Raw genomic sequence first — 26,309 nt, 5'->3', positions numbered from 1 at the left:
CACTTTCATTTCAAACTTCTTTCTCCAAGGCTTCTGCACTGACTCTGCCAGGGTGATCAGCTCTGGGGATATTTCACCAGCAGTGAGTTGGGTGGGGGTTAGCAGTGTTGGCTTAAAGATAACCAAAGACATAATAGTGTATACATTGAGGTAAATAAGTGCAGCTGAATTAACTTTAAAAGTATATAATGAAATGTGAAAGCTAGCAACTCACTATCTTGCCAAGTTCCTTTGCCAGCACCTTCCAAACCTGTGACCTCTGCCACGTAGCTAAGTAGAAACACCACCAACTGCAAGATTTTCTCCTACTGTCCTACACATCAGCCTGACTTGGAACAACATCATTGTCACTGGGTCAAGAGCCTGGAACTCCCTTTACAACAGCCCCTGCCTACTTGGCTGCTGTTCTTGAGTACCTAACTGCTGAGATCCTGGAACTCCAGAGCAATGGGATCCACAGAGCCCCTAACATCGGCAGATCACCACCTGCAATGACAAGGAAGTTGCGGCAGGGGCAGGGTGGGGATGGTTGGAGAATGGGGCGGGGGGGTGGTGCGCAGGGCTGCATGCAAGAGTCACACTATAGCTCAGAGTGTGCTACTGCCCAAGCAAAGCTAACATCCCAGCTAAGGTTTTACACCTAATGGGACAAGATGAGAAAATGTATTTGGAATAAGCATGATTTGAAGACAGAACCTGATGGAACAGACATTCTTAGAACACAGTCTCTCAGTGCCTTCCCATTCCCTTTCTCCTGTGGAGACCAAGGAGCACTCAGTTGTCAGGCCAGCCCCATCAGGACTGCTAGAATCACCCTGCATGGGCCTGTGTTCCTGACCTGTAATCTCTCCACCTCTTCCCCACATCACCCCACCCAATCTCCAGAATGTAATGCGCTCTCCCATCTTGGGACAACAATAATCCTTTTCCTCTCATTTGGAAATTAAACCCAATCTTGGAGGATGACAAACCGTACCCCCAACTACATTCCCAGGCTATAGCCTCCTTACCCCAAAATCCCACACAAGACTCCAATCCTCCCACCCCCTAAAAAGAGCATCAAGTAACATTATAATAAAATTACTATACTTTATCATAATTGGTATAGCTGATGTTAATAAGTGTAATAATCACTGCAGTGATTTGTCAATGTTAAATAGCCTTCCATTTCATACCTCTGTAACTGAGACATGGAAAAATCTCAGAAACTCTGTGATATCTGCTTAGAGTTTCTCTGCTGATTGATTCTTTTTTCCCTGCTTATCTGTGGGACATGGGCATCATTGGCTGACCAGCATTTCTTGCCCGTCCCTAGTTTCCCTTGAGAAGGTGGTGGTGAACTGCCACCTGCTGTGTGTTGACCCTCGATGCTATTAGGGATAGAATTCCAGGACAGTGAGGGAACAGTGATACATTTCCAAGTCAGGATGGTGAGTGGTTAGGAAAGGAACTTGGAGGTGGTGGTGTTCCCATATATCTGCTGCCCTTTCCTTCCAGGTGGAAGTGGTCGTGGGTTTGTCTGAGGATCTTTGAATTTCTGCAGTGCACCTTGTAGATAGTACACACTGCTGCTACTGAGCATTGGTGGTGGAAGGAGTGGATGCTTATGGATGTAGTGCCAATCAAGTGGGCTGCTTTATCCTGGATGGTGTTAAGCTTCTTGAGCGTTGTTGCAGCTGCACTCATCCAGGCAAGTGGGGAGTGTTCCATCACACTCCTGACTTGTGCCTCGTAGATGGTGGTCAGGTTTTGAGGAGATGAATCACACACCACAGTATTCCTAGCTTCTGACCTGTTCTTGTAGCCAGCCTGTTTATGTGGTGAGTCCAGTTGAGTTTCTGGTCAAAGATCACCCCCAGGATGTTGATAGTCGGGGATTCAGTGATGGTAACATGATTGAATGTCAAGAGGTGGTGGTTAGATTGTCTCTTATTGGTGAATGTGCACTGCTTCGGTATCTGAGTAGTCATGAATGGTGCTGAACATTGTGCAAACATCCCCATTTCTGACTATTTATGATGAAGAGATGGCCATTGATGGAGCAGCTGAAGATGGTTGGGCCAAGAATACTACTCTGAGGAACTCTGCAGAGATATCCTGGAGCTGAGTTGATTGACCTTCAACAACCACGACCGTCTTCCTACGTGTCAGGTCTGACTGCAACCAGTGGAGAGTTTGTCTCCTGATACCCAATGATACCAGTTTTGCTGGGGCTCCTTGATGCCACACTCTGTCAAATGCAGCCTTGATGTCAAGGGCTGTCACTCTTACCTCAGCTCTGGAATTCAGCTTTTTTGTCTATGTTTGAACCAAGGTGGTCACTGAGCAGATTATTTCTGAGCAGGTGCTGTTTGATAGCACTTTTGATGATACCTTCCATCATTTTATTTATAATCGAGAGTAGATTGATGGGGTTGTAATTGGCCAGATTGGATTTGTCCTGCTTTTTGTGGTTAGGATATACTTGGGCAATTTTTCACATTGTTGGGTAGATACCCCTATGTTGTAACTGCACTGGAATATGTTGGCTACAGGAGCAGCAAGTTCTGGAACACAAGTCTTCAGTACTATTACTGGAATATTGTCAGGGTCCATAGTCTTTGCAGTATCCAGTGTCTCCAACCATTTCTTGATATCACATGGAGTGAATTGAATTGGTTGAAGACTGCCATCTGCGATGCTGGGGACCACTGGAGGATGCCGAGATGGATCATTCTCTTGGCACTTCTGGCTGAAGATTGCTGTGAATACTTCAGCCTTATTTTTTGCACTGATGTGCTGGGTTCTTCCATCTTTGAGGATGGGGATGTTTGTGGGGACTCCTCCTCCAGTGAGTTGTTTAATTGTCTACCACCATTCATAACCAGATGTGGCAGAATTGCAGAGCTGAGATCCATTTGTTGTGGGATTGATTAAGTCTATCACTTGCTGCTTTCGCTGTTCGGTATGCAAGTAGTCCTGTCTGGTGGCTTCACCAGGTTGACACCTCATCTTCAGATATGCCTGGTGCTGCTCCTGGCAGGCCCTCCTGCACTCTCCATCAAACCAGGATTAATTTGCTGTCTTGATGGTAATGGTTGAGTGAGGGATGTGTCAGGCCATGAGTTTGCAGATTGTTCTGGATTACAATCTTGCTGCTGTTGATGGCCTACAGCGCTTCATGGATACCCAGTCTTGAGTTGTTAGATCTGTGTGAATCTGTCCCATTTAGCACAGTGATTGTGTTGTGCGGTGCTATGGAGATTATTCTCAATGTGATGGTGGGACTTCGTCTCCACAAGGACTGTGTGATGCTCACTCTGACCAACACTGTCATGGACAGATGCAACTGCAGCTGGCAGAATAGGAAGGATGAAGTCAAATATATATTTCTCTCTTGTTGGTTCTCTCACCACCTGCCGCAGACCCAGTCTAGCAGCTTGAACAGTAATACTGCTGCCGAGCCATTCTTGGTTATGGACATTGAATTCCCCCACCCAGAGTACACTTTGTGCCTTCACCACCGTCAGTGCTTCTTCTAGGTGTTGTTCAATGTGGAGGAGTACCAAGGCATGCCTTATTGTGCTTTTCATTCCCTGGGTTGATTTCCAGTGGCTCCGTTTGAATGTTGCTGAGCACCTTAAATGCAAATAAATGGTGCAAATCAATGTGTGCTTTCATTTAGTGTCATTGATTTCAATAGATCACTATTAGATGTCAAGCGATGACTGAATGAACAGTTTGGAATACTGCTGAGCACAAAATTATGTTAAAATTTTCTGATCAAGTAGGTTTCTAGATGTTAAAGAGACCAAGGGATCTGGCGATAGGTGGAAAAGTGAAATTTAGGTTAACCATCAATGATCTCGTTGAACAGCGCACCTGCTTGAGGGGCCAAATAGCCTAATCCTCCTCCTATTTCATCTGTTCCCAAGCACCAATTCTGCTCATGAAAAAAATCAAGCTTTTAGTCAACCAGGTGCTATGAAAAATTAGCAATGTTGGCAACAAAAGTTTGAGTTAGTTATGCAACTCAAAGGAAGGCAAACTCAAATTCATTTCTAACCTCTACATTAATCATAATAATTTTGTAAAACAGTCTGACAGCTTCAAAAGTTGTGCTTTATGATGTGTCTCAGTAAATGTTTCCAGTGAATAAGTGAACTGCTCATAATAGGACGCTAATAGATTTATTTCTAAATCTCTGCTCATTTCTGAGCACTTGGGATAACTGGGGGTGGTTTTGGAATTGGTTATGGAGCAGTAATGTATTTCTTGACCACTCTTGGTGATTTCCTACTGTGCGAGTATGCGGAGGTCAATTCTGATGCTGTTGGTGATCACGTAACTTACTGAAATTTAATGTTATTCCCCAGATGTGGGAGAGAAAAGACTGTAGTTGCCTGTCACCCAGGAATGATAGTCTAGGATTCATTGCCTTGCGAAGGAGAGAAGTTGGCAGAGAAAAGAAAAGCTAACAAATTAGTCCTATCTAATCATAAATCATGTGTAACTACTTTGGTAAAGACATTAATGGAAATTATGATCTCAAAAGACACTTCCTGTTTTTCCTCAGCATCTGGCACTTTCACTTACTATCCCACACAATAATCCTATTTATACCAGAACATAGTGTAGCAATGCTGACTTGGTCAATATTTCCATTTTAACATTATATTTTTTAAGCATCATTTTAATTCTTTCATCCAGTACAATGGATACACCAACACTTAGAGCAATTTCACATCCATGGATAAATTTTCTATCATGAATTATCATTTTTTTATTATAATGTCTGGTGCCCAAGCTCCCAACATATTATCATGGGAAAAAATGTTTACCGCTGTCAGCAAAACAATTTGAGATGCCTTGTGTAAATTCTGTGCTACCAGTCCTACTTTTTGGTGTTTGTTTAAGCTAATGATATCAAACAGGGAAGGATGCCCACACAAAGTCTTTGACAGAAGTAGGGTTTAATCTTGAGAAGAATAAAAGCTGTAATACACTGTACTTGTTACTCTGTTACATTTTATCTAAGATTCATGTTATCTTGTGTTACATCAGGCTGAACTTATACTGTAAGTGCACATTACTGTTACTGAAGTGTTTTGGTATAGACACAACTACATCAGACCCGACAACTCTGGTTCATAGACCATAGAATCCTTATAATGTAGAAGCAGGCCATTTGGCCCATCAAGTCCACACCACCCTTCTGAAGAGCATCCCACCTAAACCCAGGCCCAGGTCCTATCTCTGCATTTGCCGAGTCCACCTAGCCTGCAACTCCGTGGACACTATAGGTAATTTAGCATGGCCAATCCACCTAACCTGCACATCTTCGGACTGTGGGAAGAAACTGGAGGAAAAGCATGCAGACATGGGGAGATTGTGCAAACTCCACACAGTCATCCAAGGCTGTAATAGAACCCAGGTCCTTGGTGCTGTGAGGCAGCAGTGCTAACTACCATGCCACCCTGTACTAGGTAGATGCTGATTAACTCCTACCACGAGTAGTTTGTTATATCCTGATGAGTGGAACTAATTTCATAACATCAGTTAACCCTTTGATGTGCTAGCCAACTTATATAGCAGTTTAGGCTGCCCATGAGCAACACTCTTGCTTTTGGGGCCATGAAACACAAGTTTAGTTACCATCTCAAGCACAAAGTCCAGGCTAACGTGCTACCATTCAGATGAAATGTGTGATCTGCACTTCCCTGTGGATGTAAAAGTTCTTACCACTGGGAGGTTTTCATTCATATTTTATGTACACTTTCTCTATTGACAACATAGTGATGCTCTCAAAATGGGCTCCTTACAGTTCATTGAAGGACCTGTAAACTTTCTTCTAGTAATGTTGACTGGTTAGAAGCCTGATTAGCAGGTGCTCTTCCTGTTAAGTGCTGCACATATTTCCTTTAACACTTTCCTTCCACTATGTTTCACCATGTTCATGGCAGGTCACTGAGAGAACATACTGTGAATCATTTTCAGGAAGTACACTCAATATACAAGGTTTAAGCTAACAACTGAGAGCCTTCACTTTGGCTCAGTTCTGAAAGGAATGCCAGACAATCCGCTTTGATATCTATGGAAGCATTTTTACATTAACAGCAGGGAGAGCTTGGCTTTTGGAGCGTGATATTTTCCTTTTGGTTCTTCACTTTAATTTATAAACAATACACTGTTGAATGTGATTTCAAAAGAAAACTTATTTAAGATAAGGTATTGCTGGCAAGGCTGACTATGATTTTTAGTTAATAGGGTAGGATGTTATCGTTAGACTATTATCCAGAAACCCAACTAATGTTCTGGGGACCTGGGTTTGAATGACACCACGGCAGATGGTGGAATTTGATTTCAACAATTTTTTTAAAAGTCTGGAATTAAGAATCTACTGATCACCATGAAATCATTGCCAATTGTTGGAAAAACCCATCTGGCTCACTAATGCCCTGCAGGGAAGGAAATCTACATTCCTTACCTAGGCTGGCATACATGTGACTCCAGACTCACAGCAATGCAGTTGACTCTCAACTACCCTCTGAAATTGCCTAGCAAGCCACTCAGTTGTACCAATCACTATAAAGTCCTGAAGAAATGAAACCAAACAGATTACCTGGCATTGACCTAGGCACCAGAAAAGACAACAGCAGAAACAGGCCTGTCGACCCTGCAATGCCGCCCTCACTAGCATCAGGGGGTTGGTACCAAAATTGGGAGAGCTGTCTCACAGACTAGTCAAGCAACAGCCTGACGTCTGTAAGGGATGATTCTGTGAGTATGACCATGTCCCAGAGTCCACCATCACCATCCCTGGATATGTCCTGTCACACAGGCAGGACAGACCCAGCAGAGGGGGTGGCGCAGTGGTATATGATCGGGAGGGCGTTGCCCTGGAGTCTTCAACATTGACTCTGGACCCTATGAAGTCTCATGGCTTCAGGTTAAACATGGGCAAGGAAACCTCCTGCTGATTACCACACACCGTCCTCCCTCAGCTGATGAATCAGTACTCCTCCATGTTGAACAATGCTTAGAGAAAGCACAGAGGATGGCAAAGGCACAAAATGTTCTCCGGGTGGGGGATTTCAATGTCCACCACCAAGAGCAACTTGACAGCAGGACTACTGATCAAGCTGTCCAACAGGACATAGCTGCTAGACTGGGTCTGCGGCAGGTGGTGAGGGAACCAACAAGAGGGAAAAACATACTTGACCTCATCCTTACCAATGTGCCAGCTGCAGTTGTATCTGTCCATGACAGTATCGGTATGAGTGACCATCACACAGACCTTGTGGAGACAAAGTCCTGCCTTCACATCGAGAATAACTTCTATTGTGTTGTGTAGCACTATCACTGTGCTAAATGGGACAGATTCACACAGATCTAGCAACTCAAGACTGGGCAGCCAAGAGGCACTGTAGGCCATCAACAGCAGCAGAATTGTACTCCATCCGTAATCTCATGGCCTGGCATATGTCCCACTTGACCATAACCATCAAGCCAGGAAATCAATCTTGGTTTGATGGAGAGTGCAGAAAGGCATGCAAGGAGCAAAACCAGGCATACCTGAAGATGAGGCATCAAGCTGGTGAAGCCACCAAACATGACTATTTGCACTCCAAACAGCGAAAGCAGCAAGTGATAGACAGAGCTAAGCAATCCTACAACAAATGGATCAGATTTAAGCTCTGCAATCCTGCTATATCCAGTCGTGAATGGTGGTTGAAAATTAAACAACTCACTGGAGCAGGCTGCACAAGCATCCCCATCCTCAATGATGGACGAGCCCAGTACCAGAGGTGAGAGTGACAGCCCTTGATATCATGGTTGCATTTGACAAAGTGTGGTATCAAGGAGCCCTGGTAATACTGGAATCAATGGGCATCAAGGGGAAAACTCTCCACTGGTTGGGGTCATATCTGACACATCGGAAGACAGACGTGGTTGTGGGAGGTCAATCAACTCAACTCCAGGACATCTCTGCAGGAGTTCCTCAGGGTGGTGTCCTCAGCCCAACCACCTTCAGCTGCTTTGTCAATGACATTCTCTCCATCGCAAGATCTGAGTGGGGATGTTTGCTGATGATTGCACAATATTCAAAGCCATTCATGCCTCCTCAGATACTGAAGCAGTCCGTGTTCAAATGCAACAAGGTCTGGACAATATCCAGGCCTGGGCTGACGGGCAGCAAGTGACATTCACACCACACAAGTGCCAGGCTATGACCATCGCCTATTAGAGGCAATCTAATCACATTCAATGGTGATACCATCACTTCAATCCCCCACTATCAACATCCTGGGCTTATCTCTGACCAGAAACTCAACTGGACTCACCACATAAACACAGTGGCTGCAAGAGCAGACCAGAAGTGAAGAATACTGTGCTGTGTAACTCGCCTCCTGACTCCTCAAAGTCTGTCCACCATCTACAAGGCCCAAGCCAGGAGTGTGATGGAATACTCACCACTTGCCTGGATGAGTGCAGCTCCAACAACACTCAAGAAGCTTGACACCATCCAGGACAAAGCAGATGCTTGATTGGCACTACATCCACAAGCATCTACTCCCTCCACCTCCAATGCTCAGGAGCAGCAGTGTGTACTATCTACAAGATGCACTGCAGAAATTCACCAAAGATCCTCAAATAGCACCTTACAAACCCACAACCACTTCCATCTCGAAGGACAAGGGCAACAGACATATGGAAACACCACCACCTCCAAGTTCCTCTCCAAGCCACTGCCCATCCTGACTTGGAAATATATCACCGTTCCTTCACTGTCACTGGGTCATAATCTTGGAATTCTTTCCCAGTGGCATTGTGGGTCAACCCACAGCAGGAGGACCGCAGCAGTTCAAAAGGCAGCTCACCACCACCTTCTCAAGGGCACCTTGGGAAGAGCAATAAATGCTAGCTAGCCAGCCAGCGACGCCCACATCCCACAACTGAACAGAATTCTCCTTGATAAGGTGGTTATGAGCTGCCTTCTTAGATTACTGCAACTCTTGGGTGGCACGGTGGCTCAGTGGTTAGCATTGCTGCCTCACTGTGCCAGGGACTTGGGTTTGATTCCACCCTCAGGAGACTGTAAATGTGGAGTTTGCACATTCACCTTGCACCTGCCAGGATTTTCTCCACGTGCTCCAGTCTCTTCCCACAATCCAAAGATGGGCAGGTTAGGTGGATTGGCCATGGGAAATGCAGGGTTACAGAACTTGGGTCTGGGTGAGATGCTGTTCAGAGGATTGGTGTGGAATCGGTGGACTAAGTAGCCAGCTTCCACAGCATAGAGATTCTATGTAATTGCCAAAATGCATACTTCTGTTAAGTACAGAATTATGGGATTTTGATCCAGTGATGCTGAATTACTGCAGACTGCTTGGAGGTGGTGTGTGTCTAGAGTTGTCAGTTCTCATTAGATGTATAACCTTGCCCGATCAAATAAACTTTTTTCCTCATCTTTAAAAATTTTCTTATTAATAAACATAAAGATATCAAGGAAATTAATATACTATTTTTAATATACAATAATTTTTCTCCTGGGTCACTCAACCATGCCTAGGAGATTACTTTTTACATTTGGAAGGCTCTATATCAATCTTGAAGCTGGGAATTGTATGTGTCTTTTAGCAGAAACCTGGATGTTTTGGTGTTCCCACTGACCTGCAGATATTGGATGTTTTAGTTGGTTTATAAATTACTTCCTTGTTTTATGTATACTTGTTGAAACAACACCACTTCTTTCGAATACTCTACTTCTGTTCATGCTTATCCATATCTTATTTTTAAAAAAATGAACAAACAGTTCTAACTTTTCAAATGTTATGACCTATTTGGACCATTTTAAACAAATATTCTGTGTATAGTTGTGCCTTTTTTGCAGTTCATGAGTTTGCTGTTATAAAGTCATGGCTGTATTATATGTAATTCTTTATAGTATTTAAATCATTATCTTTGTTCATGATCATGTTTAATACACTTGACAATGAAAGTTGAGTTTATTAAGAAATTTTTTGCAAATTGAAGTTAAGATGGAATTGTAACAATAATTTGAAGGAGAATAAATTAGAGAAATGAGTGCAAACTCCAGGACACCAAGAGCAAAGACATAATTAGCTAGTTAGAAGACGATGAAATGTGAAAAAAATGAGAAGATTCACTGATGAATTGGCTCCAAATAAATTTATTGATCTTGGCTCTTTTTAATACAGGATCAGTTAAGTATTTCCACTCAAAAAACCTGAAATCGATTCATCTGACTGTTGATTCTACTTTTCCTGAACTGAATTACTTCTTATCCATTATTTTCCAATCAGCTGTTGAACTTATGAAACAATATTTCCTTTGTCACTCCAGAATGCAGTCAAAACATGTTTAAACAATCAGATTTTGAATAGATGCCGTAATATTTGTTAGTGCCAAATCCCAATCACAATTTAACTTCGGACTCTCCAATTTAAAGATTAGATTCAAAAACTTAAACGGTCATTTTCCATTTTATTCATATGTCACTTTGTCAGTCAGAAACCTCCTTCACCCCAAATAAGAAACTGTCCCAACATGGGATAATGACTTTGACAACTATTCGTGGATATTGGGAAGAGACAGAGCATGACTGGTTAGAGTTTCTGTGGTTACCTCATGGAGATTTCATTGTTAGCACACTTTGCCCATCACTTGGAGATGGATTACATCAGAAGCACTGTTGTCATTGTTTTAAAGAAAAGGTCTTGCATTTTTGAATAAAAGATGAGGATAGTCTTTTTCTTAAACACTACCAGATCCTTCTGAAGTATCACTTGCCAGAACCATTGAAGACATCAGTCTGTTGTGATCTGATGCATTTTCAAATGATTTAGAATTTTATCATGACTCACTTAACTCAGATTAATGCTGGGAAAGGAGACGTTGGCATATGAGGGTCCCACGCTTTTATCATCATTAAATTGCACCATTCATTGTTCAGACCCAAGCAGTAACATTCCTTAAGCTTATAAATACCAAAGCATTATCCAATTAGCGTTAAACAAGAGAGCTATTTACTGTAAGAGAAAGCAAGAATTGCAGATGCTGGAGTCATAGATAACACAGTGTGGATCTGGAGGAACACGGCAGGCCAGGCAGCATCAGAGGAGCAGGAAAGTTGACGTTTCCGATCAGGATCCTTCTTCAGAAATGGGGAGGGGTAAGGCAGCTGGGAAATAAATAGAGAGGAGGGGTGTGGCTGGGGAAGGTAGGTGGGATGGTGATCAGTGAGTGTAGGGAGGGAGTGGTGGAGGTTGGTCAGTGAGGTGGGAGGAGCGAATAGTTGGGAGAGAAGATGGACTGGTTATGTCAGGACAAGGAGGCAGCAGTGAAAGGGAGGGTTGGTCATTGGATGAGGCCAGGGATGGGGAGATTTTAAAATTGATGAATTCTATGTTTAGTCGGGCTGTAGGCTCCTGAGACGGAATCTGAGGTGTTGCTCCTCCGGTTTGCAGGTGGTGTCATTGAGACATTGGAGGAGTCCCAGGAAGTAGGAGGAGGAGTTAAAAGATTGGCAACTGGAAGGTATTGTCATTTATCTGTTACGGAGCACAGATGCTCGATTAAATGCTCTCTGAGCCTCTACTTCATCTCACCAATGTAGAGGATGCCACATCGGGAGCAATATATGCAGTAGACCAAGTTGGTGGATTTAGAGGTGAACCCTTGTCTGATATGAAAGGTTTGCTTTGAGCCTTGAAGGGAGGTGAGGGGGTGGTATAGGGGCAGGGTTAGCACTTCCTGTGATTGCAGGGAAAGGTGCTGGGTTAATGGGGAGTATGGAGTCGATGAGGTAGTCACATAGTGGGCGGTCCCTACAAAAGGCAGATCGGGGAGGGCTTAGTACAAGAAGTTTGGAGAGGAACTGAAGAAATTAGATAGGGAGCGGCTATTTGAGGGTAAATCTACATCTGACATGTGGGAGGCTTTTAAAGGCCATTCGATCAGAGTTCACAATCAGAACGTTCTCAGGAGGATGAAAGATAAGGATGACAGATTCAGGAACCCTGGATGACATGAGATATTGAAATATTAGACAAAAATAAGAAGGAGGCAAGTGTAAGATTTAAACTGAAATCCAAAATAAGACCATTGAGGAATATAAAGGCACAAGAAAGAACTTAAATCAAGACGTTTACTCAAGGATAAAGGAGAGAATTTATACATGGAACCAGAGCAGGTGGATTAGGTCCTTGATGAGTACTTCATATCAGTACACACCAAGGAAGATGGTAAGATTAGAGAGGAGTATGTCGATCTTCTAAGGCATGTCAATATTAAGAAAGGGGAGGTGTCGGCTGTCTTGACTAACTTTAAGGCAGGTAAATCCCCAGGGTCTGATGATATACTGAGGAAGGCTAGGAAGGAGATTGCTGGGGCCTTGACAAAGATCTTTTTTATTTTCTTGCCACAGATGCAGTCCTAGAATAGCCAGGGTTGTTCCTTTGTTTAAGAAGGGCAACAGGGATAATCCAGGAATTCATAGGCCTGTGAACCTTATGTCAGTGGGAGAAAAATTATTGGAGAAGATTCTTACGGACAGGATTTACTTGCATTTTGAAAGGAGTAGACTTATTAGGTATAGTCACCATGGTTGTATAGGGGAGCTCTTGTCTCTCAAATTTGATTGGCTTGTTTGGGGAAGAGACAAAGATGATTAATGAGGATAGGGCAGTGGGTGCTGCCTACATGGACTTTACTAAAGCATTTGATAATTTCCCTTATGTTAGGCTGGTCCAGAAGGTTAGTCATATGGAGTCCATGGTGAGTTGGATTTTAAAAAAAAAATTGGCTTGGTCATAGAAGACAGAGCAATACGTTTACAGGTGACATGATTGATGGAGTTATGGATAATGAGGAATGTTGTCAAACAATACAAAAGGATATAGATCAGTTGGAAAGTTGGATGGAGAAATGACAAATGGAATTTAATCTAGATAAGTGTGAGGTGATGTATTTTGGGAATTCAACAGAAAGACCAAAGTATACTGTAAATGACAGGATCTTAGGAGCACTGATTATACAGGGGGATCTTGGGGTGCAAGTCCACAGCTCCCTGAAAGTGGCAAAACAAGTGAATATGGTGGTAAAGAAGCCATATGGATGGGGCATGAAGTATAAAATTTGCGGGGCATAATGCAGCTATATAAAACTTCAGTTGGGTCAATTTTGGAGTACTATGTCCAGTCCTAGCAGGATGTAGAGGCTTTGGAGAGGGTGCAGAAGAGGTTTGTCAGAATGTTGCTTGGATTGGAGTGTATTAGCTTTCAGGAGAGGTTGGACAACCTTAGATTGCTTTCATTAGAGCATTGGAGGCTGAGAGGCAACCTAATAGAATTATATAGATTTGAGAGACATGGATATGGTAGATAGTCAGAATTTCTTTTCCAGGATGGAAATGTCAAGTATGAGGGTCATAGATTTAAAGTGAGATGTGAGAAGTTTAAAGGAGATGTGCAAAGCAAGTGTTTTTTTAGCACAGAGGGTGATAGATGCCTGGAATGTGCTGTTGAGGAGGTGGTAGAAGCAGATATGATAACAATATTTAAGAGGCATTTAGACAGACATGTGTATAGGTAGAGAATAGGGGGATACGGACCATGTACAGGCAGATTGGATTAGTTTAGAATGGCATCATCATTGGCATGGACATTGTGGGGTGAAGGGCCTGTTCCTATCTATTCTGTTGTATGTGCATCTGTCCATTTTCCCAATTTCGACTTCGGACAGAAATAACCACAGAACATGAGGACTAGGAGGTGAAGCATCAACTCCTAATGAAGGAAGTGGTGAAAGACTAAATAAAGATAAATTTGTATTTGCATAGCACCTTTCATGATTTTGAGATGTCCCACAAGTGTTACATGAGTCTACAAAGTTAATTTGAAGGGTAGCCTTAATGTACTGTGTGGCAACAGCCAACGTGTAAATAGAAAGGACCCCAAACAGCAAAAACATTTGTGTAAGTTCAATGATCAGATGTAATTTGGTCAGAATCCCATAAGATTAAATATCCAGAAATATTCAACTAGTGTTGGCAATTCTGTTCCTTTGGAAAACAATTGTCAGACACTTCTGTGTCAACAGATCTTTCCAGCAATTAAAATTGCTTTCTGATTTGCACAAAGGATCATAGTCTCATCCTAAGTTCTTGCAAATTGTAACATACTGGTTAGTGTCTTTCTCTTTTACAATTGAGGGGGGTGGCATCCCATCATATAAGGGTTTTCTTTTCAAATTTGTTTCTTTTCAGGGAAAAAATATATAACACAAACATCCTGATAATTCTAAAACACTCATTGTTTTCAAAGTTTGTTTCGTGACAATAAATCTGCTAAATGTTCAAAGTCAAAAGAAATTAATTGTGCATAGCAGTTTCAGATGTATGTGTGAGAAGAGGTTATATAAAGGCAAGTATTATATTGCTGGATTTCAAAACCTCCATTATTTCTTCAATTCAATCCTTGTGATTTCAGGAATAAATTTTCAATAGTTGCTCAAAAGGTTACAATGGGAATTTCTAAAATTTTGACCTGAGACACAAGTCTAACTTCCACTGTCCAAGCAGAACATCTTCAAACCATTACAGAATATCATTGTCAACACTGTAGAGAAATAAACAGCTTAGACTGCTACTCCTTCCTAAATTCAAAAGACAAAAGATAGTACAAAGCAGTGAAGATTGCTTTCTTAGTCTATCTTACTCATGAAATCATACTGGGGTTGCTAAATATACATTATAAAAGAATAGAATGAACAATTTATTTGGATCTCTTTGGTGTACATTGGACCACTTTAATGCACTCAACAGCAGTGCCCTACTTTCAACAGATGCAGTAGTCCAGATCTGGCTGAAAGACCTGTTGATGTTTGCATGATGCACAACAGATTCCTTGTCTATTTTCCATCTTTTACCCAATCATTAATCCATGCCAATACATTACCTCCTATTCCATGCGCATTAATTTTCCAACCAGCCTCCTCTGGGAAACATTATCAAAAGCCTTCTGAAAATCTAAATATACCTCCCTTCAACTTACTCATCAATTTTATGAAAATTTTCAAAAAACTCCAATATGTTCATCAAACACAATGTCCATTTGCAAATCCGTGTTGACTATGTCCAACCAGATCACCATCATCTATATGTTCATGCAATCCATCCTTTAAAATAGATTCTAGCATTTTCCCTACAACTGATATAAGGCCATCAGATCTGTAGTTCCCAGGTTTTTATTTTGCTCCCTTCTTAAACTGTGGGATGGCATTTGCTACCTTCCAGTCTGCAGGAATCGTTCCAGAATCTATAGAATTTTGGAAGATAATCATCAATGCATCAACTGTCTCTATAGTTACCTTGTTCACCCCTCTAGGGTGTAGAATATCAGGCCCAGGGGATTTTTCAACTTTCAGCTCCATTAATTTCTACATACAATCTTGGTACATTTCTTGGGCTAGAAATTAGAATGTTGATTTTGAGTCAGAATATATTGTTCAAAAAGCTTTCATTTTTGGAATTCACTAGTAGAATGTGGGTGTCACTGGCTGGTCAGCATCATCAGCACTATTGCTGGAATATTGTCAGGACCCATAGCTTTTGCTGTACCTAGTGCCTCCAGCCATTTCTCGATGCCATATGAAGTGAGTCGAATTGGCTGATCTCTGGCATCTGCAATGCTGGGGACCACTGGAGGAGGCTGAGATGGATCATCCACTCGGCACTTCTGGTTGAAGATCGCTGCAAAAGCGTCAGCCTTATCTTTTGCACTGATATGCTGGGCTCTTCCATCATTGAGGATGGGGATATTTGTGGACCTGCCTCCTCCAAAGAGTTGGTTAATTGTCCACCACCATTCACAACTGGATGTGGCAGGACTGCAAAGCTTGGATCTGATTGAGCGATTGGGAGATGTCTTAGCTCTGTTTTTCTCTTGCTGCTTATGCTGTTTGACACACCAGCAGTCCTGTTTGGTAGCTTCACCAGTTTGACACTTCAGTTTTAGATATGGCTGGTGCTGCTCCTGGTGTGCTCTCCTGCACTCTCCATTGAACCTGGGTTGATCCCCTGGTTCGATGGTAATGGTCGAGTGGGGGGTATGCCAGGCCTTGAGGTTACAGATTGTGCTGGAGTACAATTCTGTTGCTGTTAGTGGCCCATTGCACCTCATGGATGCCCAGTCTTGAGTTGCTAGATCTGTTCAAATCTGTCCCATTTAGCGCGGTGATAGTGCCACTCAACACGATGGAGATTATTCTGAATGTGAAGATGGGACTTTGCCTCCATAAGGACTGTGTGATGGTCACTCTTACAGATACTGTCATGGACAAATGCAACTGCAGCTGGAAGATTGGTAAGGATGAGGTCAAGTATGTTTTTCCCTCTTATTGGTTACCTCACTACCTGCTGCAGACCCAGTCGAGCAGCTATGTCCTTTGGGACCCATCCAGCTCAATCAGTAGTCCTGCTGTTGAGCCATATTTGGTGGTGGACATTGAAACCCCCTACCCAGCGTACATTTTATGCTCTTTCCACCCTCAGTGTTTCTTCCAAGTGTTGTTCAGTATGGAGGAGTATCAATTCATCAGCCAACGCAGGACGATGCATGGCAATCAGCAGGAGGTCTCCTTGCCCATGTTTAATCTGAAGACTTCATGTGGTGCAGACTCAATGTTGAGGATTCCTAGGGCAACACCCTCCCAACCGTATACCACTGTCCTGTCACTTCTGCTGGGCCTGTTCTGCCAGTAGGACAGGATATATCCAGGGATGGTGATCGTGGTGTCTGTAAAAGATACCTCTGTGAATATGACTATGTCAGGCTGTTACTCAACTGGTCTGTGAGACATTTCTCCCAATTTTGACACTAGCCCCCTGACGTTAGAAAGGAGAACTTTTCAAGGTCAGCAGGGCTGTTTCTGCTGGGGTTTTTTCAACAATCGACAAAGTTTCGTGGTCATCAGTAGATTATTAGTTACGGACTTTTTAAAAAATTGAATTCCACCGTCTGATGTAATGGGATTTGACCCTGTGTCTCAGAACATTAGCTGAGTTTCTGGATTGATAGTCTAGCAATAATGCCATTACCTCACCACTACCACAATACCACTAACTACTAGAGATAACAAGGTGTAGAGCTGATGAATACAGCAGGCTAAGCAGCATCAGAGGAGCAGGAAGGCTGATGTTTCGGGCCTGGTCTAGGCCTGAAACGTCAGCTTTCCTGCTTCTCTGATGCTGCTTGGCCTGCTGTGTTCATCCAACTCTACACCTTGTTATCTCAGATTCTCCAGCATCTGCAGTTCCTACTATCTCTGAAACAATTTTAACACCACGACTACAGACTTTGATTCCACATTTTCTGCAGCATCTGAGCCCAAGATGGTGACTTCTTGTGTGTGTTAACAGCAGCAATCAATTCCTCTGAACATTCCCTTGCAATGTTTGCTTATTAATAAAATATATTTTGGTAGACAGGTGACATTTGAATTCTCAGCACACTTGGTTGAAGGATGCTGAGACTGCTGAATGTGGAGAAATTTTCCCCTGCAGTTTTGTTTTACTGAATACAAATGATTAGTGATGAAACCAACATACTCGTTGGATGAATCACAAGCGATTTAATTCTATAAAGTCAGCAATAGGACTCAATCTGCCTGCAATACATCACAGTCAACAGAGAGTACCTGTCAATAGCTTTTGATGATCAGGATTTCCTCCTTTTTGTCCTTTCATCCCTTTGCCCCATCATTTTACATGTCCTTGTGCACTCAAGCCACTATTGCAACTTCTCTCAATCTCCCCATACTGCCCCTTTCTAAGTTCTCTTCCTTTTGCTTCTCTTTTATGCTCCCCATTGGTTCCCTATGTCTTTATTAACCCTCCCCTCAGGATCTTCCTCCTTTTGTTAATTGCCCTGAAAACTTTATACTCTAAAGGTAGCAATGTCATGTAAGTTGTTGCAGTTGCATCTGTGCAGCCAATAATAAAATGTGAGGGTAGAACCGGAGCTGATAGTCTAAAAACTTTTAATTATAGGTAATAGACAATAGGTGCTGGAGTAGGCCATTTGGCCCTTCGAGCCAGCACCACCATTCAATATGGTCATGGCTGATCATCCACAATCAGTATCCTGTTCCTGCCTTATCCCCATAACCCTTGATTCCACTATCTTTCAGAGCTCTATCCATCTCTTTCTTGAAAGTATCCAGAGACTTAGCCTCCACTGCCTTCTGGGGCAGAGCATTCCATACATCCACCACTCTCTGGGTGAAGAAGTTTTTCCTCAACTCTGTTCTAAATGGCCTACCCCTTATTTTTAAACTGTGTACATATTACAAACCAGCAATGATTATTTCAACTACTATAGTTTGTCTGCTCCAATTTGCCTTCTCCTGGTACTGATCTCTAGTTCCAATGGTGAAGCTGAAGTTGATTTTCCCTTTCCACTAATAGGGACTATCTATAAGGGTCTCCAAATGCGGCTTCCTACCACTAGATTTTCCTTTCACCCTGACCAGGCTGTCTATTTGGCAGGCTGCAGGACACTAGGGATCCCATGATTTTGGAATGAAGTCTCGCCACTAAGGTTGTAGGTTTCCATGAACAAAACCTTGCAATTTCTTGGGTAAATAATGCACTCTCTCCACATACTCCCCAGCTTCCTGTTAATATTAGGGCCAACATGTTTAAAAATTCTAACACCTAGATGTATGAAAAAGAAATATTATTTCCAATTTAACATCTGGCAAGGAGCAAAATTCCCATGCGTGTTGTGATCAGTACGTTACTAATTCTTTACAGCAAGATCTAGCTTAAAGTCCAGAAGTTTCCGTGCCTTTTGTGTCCTACAGCTCACCTCCATTACCTCATGTGCAACCTATTCCTTTTTGGAAATTTCTCTGTGGAAATCTCTTCATGGATCAATCATATTTTGCACATGTTTTTCTTTTAGCCAATCCACATTTTCCAGTCTGATTTTTACATTGCCAATTAAAAGCTATTTAGAAATATCACTAAGGTATTTTGAATTGTAACTTTCTCTGTGCTGCAATTCACTTTGTGTCACCTGATATCATCATCTTGGAATGTGCTGGGTTGGTTGATTTGAGCTGGGAGGGTAATCAAGTTACTGTGAGTGAATCTGATCCCTCTGCTTCAAGGCAAAGGAATGAATGTTTATATTTTTGGCCTTCATCACTGTCCATTGGTTACGGTTGCGGGTTTACATGTACAGGACCGACGAAGCTCTTTGTGAAGTCATTAGGTTAAAGTATAATTAGGGGCTACCAGATTACATGTAAATGTAGATGAACATAAAGTTGATTGCTTCAAGTTCAAAGAGAGGGTTTGCATTACAGCAGTGCTACAGAAATGAGGCAGCTTTAAGTAATCTTGCCTCAATTACACAAGATGTAATCACTAGATACTGTACTTTTCTCTGAAGCTGGAAGTGTTATTTTATGTAAACACTGTCCCAAGATGCTCATCTGTAACCATTGTTGTAGATTCAGCCTGGGATAAAAACATTCTGCAATAGAACAAAGAATTGCAGATGCTGCAGAGCTGAAATCAAAACCAAAATTGTGGTAGCAATTCAACAGATCTGGCAGTACCTGTGGGAAGATAGCACAGTTAACGTTTCAAGTTCAATGATTTTTCATCAGAATTGGGATTTCACATTTTGTTCATAGCTATATTTACTAAATGGGTGAATGATTGTAGAAGTATCCCAGGTACACAGCTACAAGTTAACAGCAACCTGAGCTAATCTAAAGATAACTTAGGGCTGTAGTTTAATGCTTTCAGTTTTTAAGCAGGAAGTACAGAGTGAAAAGTAACAGAAATTAAGTCACCAGATCTCCTGTCCCCATCAAACACATGAAAAGCAGGTGAATAGAAATAATGCCAACAGTTCTATGAATTTAAAGAACCTCTATATTTAACCTTACTCATTTAGCAAATTACCATGAATATCTTAGAGTCCAAAAGGATGCAAAGGCCAATGATAATGTAAAATAATAGTGAATCATTTTCTTCTGTAGATATTGTCCATTGCCCACTGATTGTAATGGTGTTACCTTTTCTGTTGCAGGCAGCACATGGGAGACCTTGTCCAGGCACATCGGAGTTACCAGGTATAATAACACAAATCAGAAATAACAATAATATAACTTTGTTTACATGGATTTTCTTATAATTTTAGACTTTCACATTTAGTTATTGCTACCAATGAACCTCAATATAAAAGACACAATAATATTCATTGCATACAGTTCTGGTCACCGCATTATAAGAAGGATGTGGAAGCTTTGGAAAGGGTGCAGAGGAGATTTACTAGGAGATTTTCCAAAAGAGAGAGCTCAGAAGAGCCAGGAGGAGACATGAGAAGTTGTTGGCGGATAGGATCAGGGTAAACCCTAAGGCTTTCTATAGGTATTTAAGGAATAAAAGAATGACGAAAGTAAGATTAGGGCCAATCAAGGATAGTAGTGGGAAGTTGTGTGTGGAGTCAGAGGAGATAGGGGAAGCACTAAATGAATATTTTTCAACAGTATTCACTCTAGAAAACAACAATGTTGTCGAGGAGAATACTGAGAAACAGGCTACTAGACTAGGTGGGATTGAGGTTCACAAGGAAGAGGTATTAGAAATCCTACAGAGGGTGAAGATAGATAAGTCCCCTGGGCCGGATAGGATTTATCCTAGGATCCTCTGGGAAGCCAGGGAGGAGATTGCTGAGCCTTTGGCATTGATCTTTAACTCGTCATTGTCAACAGGAATAGTGTCAGACGACTGGAGGATGACAAATGTGGTTCCCCTGTTCAACAAGGGGAGTAGAGACAACCCTGGTAATTATAGACCAGTGAGCCTTACCTCAGTTGTTGGTAAAGTGCCGGAAAAGGCTATAAGGGATAGGATTTATAATCATCTAGAAAAGAATAAATTGATTAGGGATAGTCAGCACGGTTTTGTGAAAAGAAGGTCGTGCCTCACAAACCTTATTGAGTTCTTTGAGAAGGTGACCAAACAGGTAGATGAGAGTAAACCAGTTGATGTGGTGTATATGGATTTCAGCAAGGCGTTCGATAAGGTTCCTCACAGTAGGCTATTGTACAAAATGCGGAGGAATGGAATTGTGGGAGATACAGCAGTTTGGATCGGAAATTGGCTTGCTGAAAGAAGACAGAGGGTGGTAGTTGATGGGAAATGCTCATCCTGGAGACCAGTTACTAGTGGTGTACCGCAAGGGTCGGTGTTGGGTCCACTGCTGTTTGTCATTTTTATAAATGACCTGGATGAGGGCGTAGAAGGATGGGTTAGTAAATTTGCAGACGACACTAAGGTCGGTGGAGTTGTGGATAGTGACGAAGGATGCTGTAGGTTGCAGAGAGACATAGATAAGCTGCAGAGTTGGGCTGAGAGGTGGCAAATGGAGTTTAATGCAGACAAGTGTGAGGTGCTGCACTTTGGTAGGAGTAACCGGAAGGCAAAGTACGGGGCTAATGGTAAGATTCTTAGTAGTGTAGATGAGCAGAGAGATCTCGGTGTCCATGTACACAGATCCTTGAAAGTTGCCACCCAGGTTGACAGGGCTGTTAAGAAGGCATACAGTGTTTTAGGTTTTATTAATAGAGGAATTGAGTTGCAGAACCAAGAGGTTATGCTACAGCTGTACAAAACTCTGGTGCGGCCGCACTTGGAGTATTGTGTACAGTTCTGGTCACCGCATTGTAAGGAGGATGTGGAAGCTTTGGAAAGGGTGCAGAGGAGATTTACTAGGATGTTGCCTGGTATGGAGGGGAAGGTTTTACGAGGAAAGGCTGAGGGACTTGAGGCTGTTTTCATTAGAGAGGAGAAGGTTGAGAGGTGACTTAATTGAAACGTATAAAATAATCAGAGGTTTAGATAGGGTGGATAGGGAGAGCCTTTTTCCTAGGATGGTGACGGCGAGCACAAGTGGGCATAGCTTTAAATTGAGGGGTGAAAGATATAGGACAGATGTCAGAGGCAATTTCTTTACTCAGAGCAGTAAGGGAATGGAACGCTTTGCCTGCAACGGTAGTAGATTCGCCAACTTTAGGTACATTTAAGTCATCATTGGACAAGCATATGGATGTACATGGAGTAGTGTAGGTTAGATGGGCTTGAGATCGGTATGACGGGTCGGCAAAACATCGAGGGCCGAAGGGCCTGTACTGTGCTGTTATGTTCTATGTTCTAATATATTTTTCTTTCTCTGCTGCTCTATAGTTTATATATAAAATGTAATTTAATAAAAATTATATTGAGAAAACATTTCAAAGATTTGACAATGAATTATATATGAACTACACCATGATATCTTAGTGTTATAAATCTACATACAGGTTACGGAATACTTTTTTTTTGTTAGGAATGCCAAGAAGATCAAAAAGAATTATTTTTAATAAAATAGCAATTGCCTAAAGAATTGAAGTTGCAATTATTCTGTTTGGGTCTGTAAACTCAACAAAAACTCTACTGTGCATATTTCATTCACTCATCCCTGTGTTCATTGACATGTACAGGCCTCAGTTTGGCAATGGCACAGTTTTAACATTTTCATCATTGTTTTCAAATCCCTCTGTGGCTTTTCCATCCATCAACCTACCACCGTATACTCTTCCAGACTTGGAAACCTCTAAGATGCCTACACTTCTCCAATTCTGGCCTCTTGTAAAATCCTGCTTTTCATAGCTCTGCCTTTGGCGGTTTAGTTGCTGAGGTTCTACATTCTGGAATTCCCTCATTAAACTCACCAACTCTTTAGGTCTCACCAGTCCTTGAAGATGCTTGAGAAAACCAGTCACAGTTTACATTCATTGCTTTGTTTATAGTTCATTAGTGTGTAATATCTCATTGCATGAAGAAATGCACTGCAGTTCAAATGTACAAAGTGTCCTTGTCTTGACTCAATGTGGAAAACAAGATGATTAATTTGATTGTCACATTTCCACTAAGCCAGAAAATAGTTTGCAGTTTGTCCATAATCTTAATGGTTTATTGGAAAATCCAGGATAAGTAGAAGATAATGCCACAAGTTTTATATTTTGTTGGAATTGGATCCAGAAATGGGCAATGTACGAAGCTGCTCTAAACATTTATTGGAATTAAATACACTTTCTATAAGACTGTTGTACTCTGTTTAACAGTCTGGAAATAGAATAATTCTCCCACATTGTGTGGGCAGCAGCATGTTGTTTTCCACTAACACTGCTGTCTCTTCTTTTCACATGATTGTGCCAAAGTGCATTTTTAGTGACAAGAGTCAACTGGCTATTTCCCAATAAATTTGATGCTTCAGTCATAGATTCCCAGCAGCTTGTTTCAACGAAAGGATTTGTGGTTGATTGCTTCATCAGCAGTGCTTGACCAAATACATCTCTATATCTGGAAGCACTCATTCACAGAAACATAGGAGCTTTAAGTTTAAATATAGAAAAAAACAAACGTGATTGATGTTTTCAGGATCGGGAGAATAACACAAAGGGCTGAATTTTACGAAGGTAACAGATCTTCTGTCTCCTCAGCTAGAATAACAGGGTGGTTGGCTGACCTGCAACCATCTAATGGAGAAATTAGCCACATGTAGGCTGGAGGTGGGATTTCAGCCCTGGAGAACAGAAAGTTCAGCTCAAAGGCCTGCAGCTCCCCAAGCATTTAATGACAACTATGAGCCATTGGATGGAGTGTTGGGTGTGTTTGGGTAATCACCTAGCTTGCAGACGTGGTGAGGGAGATAATGGTGGAATTTGAGAGACCAATATTTAGCGGGAATTTAAACTTAGGGTGACGCTTGGAAGGGTCTTAAAGCCCAATATGGAAGCATGCCTACTGATTACCTCAATCCCATATCAGACACCTTGCTGGGCTGGTGTTTGGCATGGACATCTTCTGTCACTGGTTAAGTGCCAGCAGAAATAAGAAATAATAGCCCCATCACCTGGTTGGCAGCCCAATGTTGCCCATGCTACTGGTATGGGAGTAGGCTTCCCACTAGATTTCACACATGCACACCACACAGAGATACACACACGCACGCATGCCCACGCACACGCACGCAAGCATGTGTGCACACGCACACGATAGGACAAGCAGTAGGTCATCCAACGCCTTGAACCTTGTCACAACAGTTCCTTCTTGAAAGCTCAATGTTTTGATCTGAATGATTTCATTGGTAATGAATTTCACAGGCTCACTACTCTCTGGGTGAAGGAACTTCCTCTCCTCCGTGCTTAAAGGTTTACTGCTAATCCTTAAACTATAGACCCTAGTTCTGAACCTCCTCGCACCACCGCTACCACACCATCTGGAACATCCTTTCTGTATCCAACTTGCCTAGTCCCGTTAGAATTGTATCTGTTTCTTGGAGATTATCCCCTCATTCCTCTAATTCCCAGTGAATATAATCATGACGGACTCAATATCTCCTCAAACGTATGTCCTGCCATCCCTGGAATCAGTTTGGTAAACCTTCACTACACTCCCTCTATAGCAAGAATATCCTTCTTCAGATAAGAAGACTGAAATTGCACAAGACATTACAGGCATGGCCTCACCAAGGCCCTGTAGAATTCTGGCAAGACATCCCTGTTTTTGTACTTGAATCCTTTTGCTATGACGGCTAACATATAGTTTGATTAGATTGGATTCCCTACAGTGTGGAAACACGCCCTTCGGCCCAACAAATCCACACCGCCCCTTGCAGCATCCCACCCAGACCCATCCCCCTATAACCCACACACCCCTGAACACTACAGGCAATTTAGCATGGCCAATCCAGCTAGCCTGCACATCTTTGGACTGTGGGAGGAAATCGGAGCACCCGGAGGAAACCCACGCAGACACAGGGGAGAATATGCAAATTCCGCACAGACAGTCGCCTGAGGCTGGAATCGAACCTGGGTCCCTAGTGCTGTGAGGCTGCAGTGCTGACCACTGAGCCACCGTGCTGTCCTTCTTTTCTGCTCGCTGCACCTACACACTTGCTTTCAGTGACACCCAGGTCTCGTTGAACATTTCCTTCTCTCAACTTACAATCATTCAAATAATACTATGTCAATTTTTACTACTAAAGAGGATGATGCTGCATCTGAGAGGCATTTGCCAACTCACTCAGCCTGACCAAATCACATTGAAATCTTTGCATCCTCCTCACAGCTCACTCTTCCACCCAGCTACGTGTCGTCTGCAAATTGTGAGATAGTACATTTATTGCATTATATCGTCAACATAGAACATCAATAACTGGGGTTCTAATTGATCTCAGCAGTACCTCACTAGTCACTGCCTGCCATTCAGAAAAAGAACCCATTCGTTCCCATCCTTGTTTCCTGTTCACTAACCAACTGTCTTTCCATTTCAGTTTAATTTTACACATTATTTTCATATTTGAGATTTTGTCGAAAGACTTCTGAAAATCTAAATAAACCACATCCACTGGCTCCCCCCTCAACAACTCTACTCGTTACATCCTTGTCGACTTCTGGGAGATTTGTCAAGCATGATTTTCCTTTTGTAAATGCATACTGACTGTGTTCTACCACGGTTTATGAAGTGCTCTGCTTTAAAATTCTTAATAATGGACTCCCTCATCTTCCCCAGTACTGACATCAGACACACTGATTTATAATTTCCTGTTTTTACTCTACCTCCGTTTTTAAATAGTGGGGTGAGATTAACTGTCCTCCAATCCGTATGAACATTTCCAGAGTCTAAAGAATCTTGGAAAATGGCAACCAATGCATCCGTGATTTGTAAGGACAATTCCTTAAGTACTTTGGGATGTACATTATCAGGCCCTGGGGATTTATTGGCCTTCAATTCCATCAATTTCCCCAGCACCATTTCTCTGTGAATACAGATACTAAACCCTGTGTTTTCCAGTATTTCTGGTAAGTTATTCGTGTCGTCCTTTGTGAAAACAGAAACAAAGAATGAATTTAGTTTGTCAGCCACTTCTTTGTTCCTCATTTATCACTTCCTCATTTCTGGGTGTTTGGGGGCAGCGCAGTGGCTCAGTGGTTAGCACTGCTGCCTCACAGTGCCAAGGACCCAGGTTCAATTCCAGCCTTGGGTGACAGTCTGTGTGGAGTTTGCACATTGTCCCTGTGTCTGCGTGGGTTTCCTCCAGGTGCTCTGGTTTGCTCCCACAGTCCAAAGATGTGCAGAGCAGGTGGACTGGCCATGGTAAATTGCTCATAGTGTCCAGGGATGTTTAGTTTGGGAGGTTTAGACGTAGGAAATTAGGAGAACAGGTCTGCCTGGGATGATC

At 42.3% G+C, this 26,309-nt stretch overlaps 1 protein-coding gene across 5 annotated transcripts in view; it reads left to right on the top strand.

Annotated features, from left to right (window-relative positions):
• The window catches only part of piezo1 (piezo-type mechanosensitive ion channel component 1), a 337,749-nt gene that overhangs the window by 126,219 nt on the left and 185,221 nt on the right, over nucleotides 1-26,309 (top strand). For all 5 annotated transcript variants that reach the window (XR_009446804.1, XR_009446805.1, XM_059651724.1 and 2 more), the window contains exon 4: nucleotides 20,109-20,151. Coding sequence is in view for 3 of the 5 variants with exons in the window: in XM_059651724.1 (XP_059507707.1) it covers nucleotides 20,109-20,151 (43 nt within the window). In the remaining 2 variants the exon portion in view is untranslated. The remainder of the gene's footprint in view (nucleotides 1-20,108; nucleotides 20,152-26,309) is intronic.

This window comes from Stegostoma tigrinum, chromosome 16 (genome assembly GCF_030684315.1).
Source record: "Stegostoma tigrinum isolate sSteTig4 chromosome 16, sSteTig4.hap1, whole genome shotgun sequence".
Taxonomy (NCBI): domain Eukaryota; kingdom Metazoa; phylum Chordata; class Chondrichthyes; order Orectolobiformes; family Stegostomatidae; genus Stegostoma; species Stegostoma tigrinum.
The sequence above is the reverse complement of the archived record's forward strand: the minus strand, read 5'-3'. Positions and strand labels throughout refer to the sequence as shown.